Consider the following 11,545-nt stretch of genomic DNA (forward strand, 5'->3'; position numbering starts at 1 on the left):
ATCTGATAGGATCGGAGTTGACAGCGGCTTTGGAAAGCTACGATTGCGGATCAAGATCTGAAGTCATACGCATAATAGTTATTAGACTTATCCAAGTGGGAGACTGTTGGATTAGTGTCTAAGTCCATAACTATTTTGGTATGTACTTGACCCGATGGTGCATGGTCCTTTTGGGTTGCCTTCACCAAAGCAACTTGATAGGATGAATTATGCAGAGAAAGGATTAAATATGATTTATTAATATATTATGAGAATACTATATTAAAGGAGAAATCATATTGTTTAATTAATATTAGTCAAGAATTAATAAGAATTAAGTTTGTGACTAAAAGAGATTAATTAAACTTAAGGGACTAGAATTGTGATTATAAGATAATTGCAATTGGGCCATGGATTGCCTTATATTATAAGGTTGGACGAATTCTATGGGGAAACCCATTAGAAATCGTCCAAGGCCTTTAAGGAAAGGAGTCCATGGGTTGCTTAGGGCTTAAGCATCCAAATTAGGGTTTCCTTGTTAGATAACCCTAATAGCCTCACTATATATAGAGTCCTTATGCCCCAAAAACGTGGTGAACAAGATCCTTAGGGTTTCCACACGTTTTAGGCAGCCTCCTTCTGTTCTCTTCTTCATCCTCTTGCTCTTGGTGTTTGTGAACCATTAGAGGAGTGACATTTGTGACTCTAAGCTTTCTAAAGTCAATACAAGAAGGAATTGAGATTGTTATTGCTACATAACAATCAAGGTATGATCTAAACCCTAATTTATATGTTATATTGATTATCATATACTAGATCTAGGGTTTATAGTCTTGGATGAATTGCATGTACAATAGAGAAACCTAGATCCAAGCAGTAGGGTTTGTATGAGCACATAGGATGTTCTTATGACCAAAACCCATCATTAAGACCAATTGTCAGAAGTGTTTGTCTTGATAAGAAACCGCACTAACTCTTGAATATTTGTTAGTCAAGTAATGTTTCTTGACAAAGAGAATCTTATATGTCAAGAGGTCAGTGGGAGTCTTAAAGATCTTGAAGAGTTTCAAGAACTAATCAAGAGTAAACCTATTGTTAATCACTAGTACACTACTTGAGGTTTATAACCTATCGTGTTGACATATTCTTGTTTCTGTGCCCATTCCAGTTAAAGTTGACTATGCATGTGAGTTCTATGATTTCTCAGTTGTTTGCATAACAATTTGGAAGCAATGGTAGGCCCTTGTGCTTCTAGGTGGCAAGAAATTAAGATTGAACAAGTTCAGTCCATATGAGTTTGGATTTGTCACTAACCTTGTCTTGTGATTATGGTTATGGCAGATTCACATGGATAGGAACACATATACCATAAAATCTAAGTGTCATAAGGTTTATCTCCAATTCATAAAAATGACTGTGAGGAAACGCCTTCACTAAGTAAATTTTAAGGCGATAACATTTGTGATATTTGTGTTCTCAAATTCGATTATGATTACATCATCCCTCTTCATAGTTCGAATAGAGAGAAATGACAAAGGTCTAAACATTTGGGACTTATTGTTGTAAGTTTTAAAATTGTTTAGACACACATGTGAGCTATCTAAGGAAAGGCGTATGAGTTTGAGAAGCCTAGATAAAGTCTTATCGAAGCATCTCGTGTCAAAAATCTGAGCCTTGGTAAGGAAGTCAATAGGTATTGATTTCTAGAAGTCCAACCGATTTCTTGGTACATGTCAAAGCTAGTGGGAGCATAAGTGTTATGCTATTAAATAAATAATTGTTATGCTAGTGGGAGCATAATCATTATGGTAACTGTTTGAAGTTAGCAATGTTAATTATAGAAAACAAAAGTGTCAATTCGCAAAGTTGCAGGGTTTGAAAAGTTGTTTTGCTATAATTAAGGGAGAGGAATTCGTACTTCATTTCAAATCTAAAAGCTTAGATTGACATTTTAATCGAATTTATGCATGGACATATGTGAATGTTATGTTAAAATGATTCAACATAAGGAAATTCTATATGTGGAAATATTATAGCGAAAGACTGGTAAAGTATCATGTCTTTATGTGAGACATTATAAATTGTATTCCATATGCTTTGGATATAAGATCGATTACATAAGCTATAATATTAATTTATTCTAATTTTCCAAATGCCTAGGGCATTAAGAGGGAAAAGCGACTAGAATGAGATACGACTAAAATGGTTAAGCAATTGTCGAGGACAATCTGAGGTTTACCAAAAAATGGTTGCTTATGGACTGTTGGAAATATATTCTGAATTTTGAAAGGACCATTTGACATACTCTAAGAAGAGGTAACTCTTGTTCAGAAGTGATCGTCAAAATGGGAATATGGAAATGTTTCCATATGTGAAAGTTATTCTTTAAATTTGTTTAACATTAGAAAACTTAATGCAAGAAGGGTGTTCAAAGGAATGTACTTTGAATGTGAGACTTCGTTTCCATGGAATTTCTCTCCATTGGAATACTTTGTAATGTCTGTTGCCAAGTCTCTAAGACTTTTGTGCATAGTCATTACAAGAGGATCATTGCATGTAAGTTTAGAGTCTAACAGATTACAGTAAATGGCAAGAATTTGGTATTCTTACATTTACGGTAAGGATTTGGAACTGTGAAATGAGTTTATTGAAGATGTGTTCAATTGATCTATTTCACAAAGAAAGGACCATAGGCAAACAGAGTGTGCATGCTTGGAGCATGGGATAACTATTGTTTTAATTCAAGTATTAAGTTGATTATTAGAAACATTATACAATGAATAATGTGTAATCAATATGGTGATTAAATAAAAGGTGTTTTATTTATATTCAAAAAGTTTTGAGACCATATTGGATTCAATTGTTCTTGTGTTTCACTTTACATGTTTTGACTTCCCGAATAATAAGATTATTCAAACTATCCATAGTCGATCATACTTTGGAAGTAGGTATTGAAGCTAGACAGTCATGAATGGGTCTGTAGATTGTCTAAAGGCGTTTAGACATAGCACAAGTTTGTTGCAGTGTTCATGAGTACTTCTAGAATAAGATTCGAGAATTGGATTAAACCCACGCTCATCTGAATCACTTCATGGATTTTATCATGAGTGATTGTAAGACAATAATATCTTATATTCTTGAAACCAAGACATGTGATTTGTAGTTTGCAAGTCGATTGCACATTGACATACGTAAACGCACCAGTAACTTGGTGTTATAAAACATATTGTTGTGTGTGATTTGTGAGTAAGTACAAGCAAGCATTTGAGTTGAAGTTTATCCATTCCTTTTACCATTAGAGGGATAAAAGTGATATCTATGGGACCCTCGATGATTTAGTGATGACAACCCTAAGTGTTTGGCCAAGCCTGGACCGATTTGATTTGTTCAATTAGTCGGTCGTCATAAATCAGAAATTGGAAAACAACACATGAACAGAGAGAATAATTATAATCCATGTCTCAGTTCATACCATATCTAGAATGGAGGAATATATGATCCCTTATCTAATGGACGCGTCATTTGACTGGGTCAGAGTTCGACAACGGCTTTTAAGAGCTACGATTGCTAGTCGGGATTTTGGAGTTGTACTTGCAGTAATAGTTATTCGACTTATCCATGTGGGAGATTGTTGGATTAGGTGTCTAAGCCCATAACTATAATTTGTATGTACTTGACCCGAGAGTAGAATGGTCCATTTCGGGTTGCATATCACGAGGACAATTTGATAGGATGGATACTTGAGTAAGAGGTTACTTATGATTTATTAATATATTATAAGTCCTAATATATTAATATAAAATCATATTATTTAATTATTATTGATTTAGAATTAATTTAGAATTAATTATGTGATCAAAAGATACTAATTAAATATATGTGGATTGATTAAATCAATGATTCTTATAGTGTGGGCAAATTGTTATTTAGGATGGGCTAAACCAATATGGTAGTCCATGGAGGTTTACCCCATGGAGCCTAAGTAATATGAAAGGTCATGGGCATTAGGGTTTGCATGGATGTAACCCTAGACTTTGCCACACTATGAAATGACTCCCTTAGCACCAAAAAATCATAGACTAGAGTTCTTGGAGTTCATTAAAGCCGATTTTGGAGCTAGCAACATCTCTCTCAAGTTCTCCTTTGTCCTAGGCGTGTTATGAACCGTTTGAGTCATCACACTTAGGGTGCTAAGTTCTTAAAGACCAAATACAACAAGTTCTACAAGCTACATAAAGAGGTAAACTCCTAACTAGTATTTTATGTTGTTTATGTCAATTGTATGCTAGTTGTAGGCTTAATGCTTTGGAAACAATATTGCATGTATGATTAGAGAAAACATAGATCCAAAGCATTTAGGGTTGTATGTGCACCATAGGATGTTGTAGTATACTAAAACCCAACACATCCATCCCAGGGCGACGAAGATGTATAGAGATCTTTGTCATGATTACTAGTGACCCTGCATGAAGTGGGATGTAGCATGGTATGTCGAGAGGTGCTTGACCTGCAGGAAGGTCAAGGAAGAAACACTAGATACCTCATGGAAAGACTCATTCATTGGATATCCCTGTGTGGAAATGGGATGATATTACCATGGACTTCATTACGAAGTTACCACGGATGGCGCATGGAGTTAATGCGATATGGGTCATCGTGGATCAGTTGACCAAGAGCGCCCATTTCATACCGATTTAGGAGAGCATTCTGGCCAAGAAACTGATAGACATCTACATCAGGGAGGTAGTAGCTCGGCATGGGGTGCCAGTTTCCGTGATTTCTGACCGAGATATGCGGTTCACTTCCAGGTTCTGGAAGAAATTTCATGACGAGTTGGGTACTCGTTTGCACTTAAGCACGACTTTTCACCCGCAGACAGATGTTCAGAGCGAGTGGACCATCCAGACCTTGGAGGATATGCTACAAGTGTGTGTTCTACACTTTGGTGGTAGCTAGGATACCTACCTTCCCTTGGCAGAGTTTTTCTACAATAATAGCTACCACGTCAGCATCGACCGTCCTCCCTTCAAGATGCTTTTTGGGAGGAAGTGAAGGACCCTGATATGCTGGGGTGAGGTAGGACAGAGGGTCATGGGGAGTACTGAAGTGGTACTTAAGACGACAGAGAAGATCCAGCAGGTCCGGAGTAGACTCCAGATAGCCTAGAGTCGGCAGAAGAGCTATGCCAACAAACGTCGATTAGACATATAGTTTCAGGTAGGGATATGGTCCTCCTAAAGGTGTCACTTTGGAAAGGTGTCATCCGGTTCAGGAAGCGGGGAAAGTTAGGCCCAGATACATTGGTCTGTTTAGGGTCTTGGCTCGGCCGGGTCGGGTTGCGTATCGACTGGATCTGCCAGCTGAGCTTAGTTAGATGCACACGTAACAACCCAAACTTTCCAATAAAAATTTTCATTTTTAATTTAACAAATTCATTACCAATGAACATAAAATACCAATTACACTTGTTTTTAAAATCCACAGTATCAAATATTTTATTAATATCTCAGAGTGTCCCCAATAAAATAGTGCATGTCGCGCCATCAAGCTGGGCCCTTGCCCTTAGACTCAGAAGTACCTGAAGCAACCAACAAACTACAAACTAATGCTTAGTGAGTTCCTCAGAGCATACCCCACATATTCTACATAATCACATAATCCATATTAGCTCTATAAGCTACACATATCATATAAGCCATGCATACAAACATATAAAAATGCCATGGTAACCCTCTAATGTCTTATATCAAGTACCATTGGAACCCCCACGTGGTCTTAACTACCTGTCATGGGAACCCCCACACGGTCTTTACTAACTGCCATTGTAACCCCCATGTGGTCTCGACTACCTGCCATGGGAACCCCCACATGGTCTTCATTTAGCCAAATAACTATCATACGAGCTAAACATGTAAACATACTAGGATGCCTTGGAAACCCTCCCATGACTTATGCCAAATGCCATGGGAACCCCCACATGGTCTCAATCTACTGGACGGGAACCCCCCGGGGTCTTCCATATAATTGTCATACCGACATATCACATGATCGACTAATCAATTCACATATCATATAATGGGCCGACCTTGGTGCCTTCGACCCATTGGTATGCTGAGGAGACTCACCTCTCGAGAAATGTTGAGCCGATAAGATAAGTCTAAACTCGCAGCTCCAACTCAACTGCCTACAACCATCATGTGACTAACTTTATCAAAATCCCGAAATACCAAAAATACCCTTAAAGTCAAACTTGGTCTACCATGGTCAAAGTAATGGTCAACAATCCATGTTGACCCCTACTCGTCGAGTGCATCTAGCAACTCATCGAGTTCCTTCAGAGTCCAGAAAACCAGGAAAAACTCTAGCCAACTCGCCGAGTTGTCTCATCAACTCGCCGAGTTTACTTAGCATCCAGAAGACGGGGAAACTCGATCCAACTCGTCGAGTTGACTAAGCAACTCGTCGAGTTCCTTCAGCCCTTTTCTCATTCAGATGCTTTTAAGTGAAACCAGGACTCCAAACTGTAGATCTAACATCCTAGGGTGTAGTTACCATGTAAAGTTTCCAACTTTACGTGCATGCAAGGCCTCAAGAGGCTAAAGAACCCAAAACTAAGCTTAGGAAGAGGTTTAGGGCATAGGGAAGGGCCAAGACTAGATAAAGTCGACAACTTTATCTCCATGGGGCCTAGAGGAGTCCAGATCTGAGACCATGTCCTCATGACAAGCTCAAACCTGAGGGTGACTCCATCTTGCACTAGAAATGATCATATTCTTGCATAAGGGAAGATCTAAGAAATAGAAATCCAAGGTAAAGCTTTTTACCTCCAAATGGTTGCTAACACAGAGTAGATGTCGGATCTACTGCCTCTCCCTTTTCTCCAACGTCTTCAAGCTCCAAATTCCTTCACAATCACACCAAAACCACTCTCCAAGGCTCTCACATACACTCAAGAAGGGATAAAGCTCGAACTAGGGTTTCTCTGGACTGTAAAGACGATGAGGGAGGCCACAAATGAAACATAAGTTCTTTATATAGGGTGCAAAACCCGGAAAATTAGGGTTTTCCTTTCGAGTGCCTACTCGTTGAGTTGGGCCTTCCAACTCGTCGAGTAGACCCTCCATTCTGCGTCAATAATGATTAATACTCGATGAGTTGGAGCTCCCCAACTCGTCGAATCCCAGTCCAAAACACTAAAATTTTAGAGAAATAAATGATACCTGGAACAAGTGTTAAAAATCTCCCCCGTGTAATCTAGACTTCATCCTCGAAGTCTGCTGATGCAAACAAATTCGGGTAGTGGTCTCGTATCTCATATTCCGGCTCCCATGTCCATTTGGAGCCTCTTCGGTGCTGCTATTGCACCTTCACTAGCTTTACTTCCTTGTTACGAGGGACCTTAATTTTCCTATCCGGAACTGCAACAAGCCTCTCAATGTAGTCTAGGCTTTCATCCACTTTAATGTCTTCCAAGGAGATAAACGCAGTCTCATCAGTGACACACTTCCGGAGCTGAGACACATGGAAGGTGTTGTGAAACTGGCTAAGCTCGTCCGGCAGATCCAAACGGTAATCCACCTTGCCCACCTGGGCGGTAATCCTGAACGAACCAATATATCGGGGCCCTAACTTGCTCCTCTTCCGAAACTGAATGACACCCTTCCATGGTGACACTTTCAGCAAGACGAAGTCCCCCACCTGGAACTCAAGATTTGAGCCACGCCGGTCATCATAAATCTTTTGATGGCTTTGTGCGACCCGCAACCTATCGCACACCTGTTGAATCAATTCGGTAGTCTTGAGCACCATCTCGTTGCTACCCATGACTCGATGCCCTACCTCGCCCCAACAAACAGGAGTCCTACACCTCTGACCATACAACATCTCAAACAAGGGGTTGGTCGATACTAGCATGATAACTATTGTTATATGAAAACTCTGCTAGTGGGAGATACGTATTCCAACTCCCTCCAAAATCCAGTATGCATGCTCGTAGCATATCTTCGAGCGTCTGGATCGTCCGCTCACTCTGGCCGTCTGTCTGGGGGTGGTAAGCAGTGTTGAAGTGTAACTGTGTACCCAGTTCCTCATGGAACTTTCTCCAGAATCTGGATTTAAAATGAACATCCCGGTCCAAGACCACCGACACTGACACACCGTGCCTAACCACCACCTCTCGCACATAAATATCTGCTAATTTCTCAGCAGAGATACTCTCGGAGATCAGAATAAAGTGGGCACTCTTTGTCAATTTGTCCACGATGACCCATATGGCATCTACACCCCTCCTGTTCTTGGTAACTTCATGATGAAGTCCATGGTGACCTCTTCCCACTTCCACATCGGAATGGGTAACGGCTGAACCTTACCATGAGGTCGTTGATGTTCGGCCTTGACCTTCCTGCAGGTCAAGCACCGCTCCACAAACCACGCAAACTCCCGCTTAATGCAGGGCCACCAATAACTCAGCCTTAGATCTCTGTACATCTTTGTAGCCCCTGGATGTATATAGAACTTGTACTTGTGTGCCTCCTCCAATATCTTCTGTCTCACTCCCCCAGACACCAGTACCCACACCCGGCCACACTGTGTCAAGAGTCCCCGACCATCCCGTAAAACAAGGGAAACTTACTCCGAATCCGTTCTATCTTCTAGTTCTCTTTCTTCAAACCCTCCACTTGAGCCTTCTTGATCATATCTAACAGTGGAGAGACCACCGTCATCCTTAAACAAACATTCCTAATAGGAAAACCCGCCGACTTGCGGCTCAAAGCATTGGCCACCACATTGGCCTTCCCTGGATGGTATAAGATCTCACAGTCATAATCTTTCAGTACATCCAAACACCATGATCCGAGCCAGGAGCTACCAACTTCACACCTCTCTACCAAGTCTACATGATCGTGAAAGGCACACAACAACCAAAGAGTAAAGTATAAGAAACTTAATGAGTAACCATGACAATAAGATATAAATTATTTACAATCTTCGTAGTGCCTTTTGAACAACTCAATAGGCACTAGAATTGAGTGTTAATATACAAATTCCTAAATAAACATGTTTACAGGTATTTAAGTAGTTATTCCACTCATTAACTTTCCGTAGTAAAGTTTAAGCTATTATTATACTCCAATAACTTCTATCCCTTATGTTATTACAACTACATAGGCTATCACTATGACATGACCATGTAGGAGTATGGTACCGCAGCCACCGAGGCTAACATTGACTTATATTTCAAAAAGGATGTACTATAGCCACCAAGGCTACCATCGCTCTCCGATAACAACATTCTAGTATAACATTACAGACACCAAGTCTGCCGTTGACCTATAGTTCGCTAACGATGATATTATGGCCACCAAGGCTATCACCAGGTTCCGATAATGGTATACAAGTATAGCATTACAGACACCAAATATGTTATTGACTTGTATTTTCACAAGCGATGGTATTACGACCACCAAACTACCACCGCTCTCCAATCATAACATACAACTATAACATTACAGACACCAAGTCTACAATTGACATGTAGTTCGCCAACAATGATATTACGACCACCAAGGCTATCACCCTACACTCTTGACTATAATAGTTATCACCATTACATTTTGTTATAATCACTCGACTATAACCAATCCTGATTCTCTATTCTAAACAATATATCAGTTATATTCAACTATAACTCTTCAATACAACTCAGATACCCAACTTGTACAGTACGATAGTCATCAACTAAAACCATATGTGTATATTCCTTAGCCATAAATAACTATATCAATTTAATGTAACTCATAGACCTAAGTAGCTACACCAACATTTCATAGCTTGTAGCAAATACAACTAAACTAGCTATTTAACTCGTATATGATAGTCTATCTATACTTAAGCTAAATCGGATCATAACTTCACATAGCAATAACTTGCTATCAAATTCAACTGTACCAGCTTAATACAACTCTCAACCACACACAACTCTATAAGATTCTAACCTATACCATATTATTCCACAATAATCATAATATTGTATTTATCACATAATATAATAATAACCACATATCTAGATAACATTTATCTAGAAAAAGAGTATGGTTACTCACTTGGTCAGTTAGTGAAAACTAACTTCTGCTTTGGCATCTAGCTTCAAGTTTCCTATTAAGTTATCACTTAACTAATGACCTATTCAATCAAAATATATATATCAAGTTCCTTATACTTCTCGAAACTCCTTATGAGATCAATTATCATATGTAACCATAATGACCCTTTGCTTGACCAGTAACTAAACTCGGTAACCATTTGTTACCCTAATTAAGGTCTATAATACAACTGCTAAATGTCTTAACTCTGTAAGTCGATAGCTCTATCCCACACTTCTAGAATTTCCAAAAATAACCCTTATCTACCAAATTAAGAATTACATCGTGGAATTCATCCATTAGACTTACCATTGAGTTTGTAATAGCATCGTATCATGAACTCTAGTAACTTAGGCTCTATCAACCGTTCACTATTACACAACTTTAACAAAATTACAAAATTACGTAACAAAATAAGAAGATACCTTAACCCTTTGGTAGTGTGTACTCATGTTCACTAGCGTCAATACCCACCTTCTTTAATTAAAAATCACCACTCGATTGCTCCATAATTTATTTTAGAAAAAAATCCATTTGATGAACCATTTGAGCCTATAAATTTCTTGATATACATGATAATGTGTCGTGTCGCGTCACCGCTATGGACGTGTCACGTCCATGCATGCTCGCTAGAATTTGCCATGTCTACACTTGTCTAGGCCAAGGGCTTTGTTACTACCACACACCCAAACAACTTCTTTGATCTCATTAATCATGAATTTATCCTCTAACATGTTATGATGTTATAGTGATAACTCTTTCAAACCCACTTCTCAAACTAAAATCCCTTTATCTAAATATTTTTCTAATAAAAATAAAATAAGATTACTCTTTCACCCAATTTGGCTTCGTAATTCACTATCCTCCACACATAATCCCTTGAACCTAAATTTGGCGACACCTTCTCTTCAATATACCTTTATAAATTCTTGTATTTTCATCACCTTCCAACCCCATTTAATTTTTACTTTTGACCATCTCAAGGCCTTCTTGTTTTTTTATTTCACCCAACTTTTTTAAATAATTACGTCGAGCAATACATAATGGGTCGTTACCTAAATCGCAATCAAAAAGATTATGCAGCTCCACTAATTTGGAAATAATTTCCTCTTTATACACCAAGTAACTTTTATGTATTTTCTTTGCACATTTATACTAGCTTTTAGGTGCTTCAAAAAATCTTAATAAATGGTCAAGAATTCACACCTTAGGCCCTTTTGAAAAATGGCCCAACCATTGTTTGCTTCAAGTTTGACCATAATATCATGATCATGATGTTCAGTTGGGTAAAATATAGATGTAAATTTGAAAATTATAATTAGATTACTTGGTGTATTTGTCCTTTTACATTTTATAATTTTTTCAGTTTTTTTTTTCGGCCTTGCCTTATCCTTTTAGGTTGTAGCTTTTTTAATAAAATTCCA

The 11,545-nt window shown here is 38.6% G+C and overlaps 1 protein-coding gene across 1 annotated transcript; it reads right to left on the minus strand.

Annotated features, from left to right (window-relative positions):
* Positions 1-7,335: 7,335 nt before the first annotated feature.
* Positions 7,336-7,803, minus strand: LOC128132815 (uncharacterized). Its single transcript, XM_052769796.1, has one exon. It carries the CDS (start codon positions 7,801-7,803, stop codon positions 7,336-7,338), a length of 468 nt encoding a protein of 155 aa, XP_052625756.1.
* Between the last annotated feature and the right edge of the window lie 3,742 nt (positions 7,804-11,545).

The sequence above is a fragment of the Lactuca sativa genome, chromosome 3 (assembly GCF_002870075.4).
Source record: "Lactuca sativa cultivar Salinas chromosome 3, Lsat_Salinas_v11, whole genome shotgun sequence".
Lineage (NCBI taxonomy): Eukaryota > Viridiplantae > Streptophyta > Magnoliopsida > Asterales > Asteraceae > Lactuca > Lactuca sativa.

What these genes read in the sequence shown, in the direction of transcription:
- LOC128132815 (XM_052769796.1), bottom strand. Translation starts at nt 7,803, where the DNA reads ATGGGTAGCAACGAGATGGTGCTCAAGACTACCGAATTGATTCAACAG.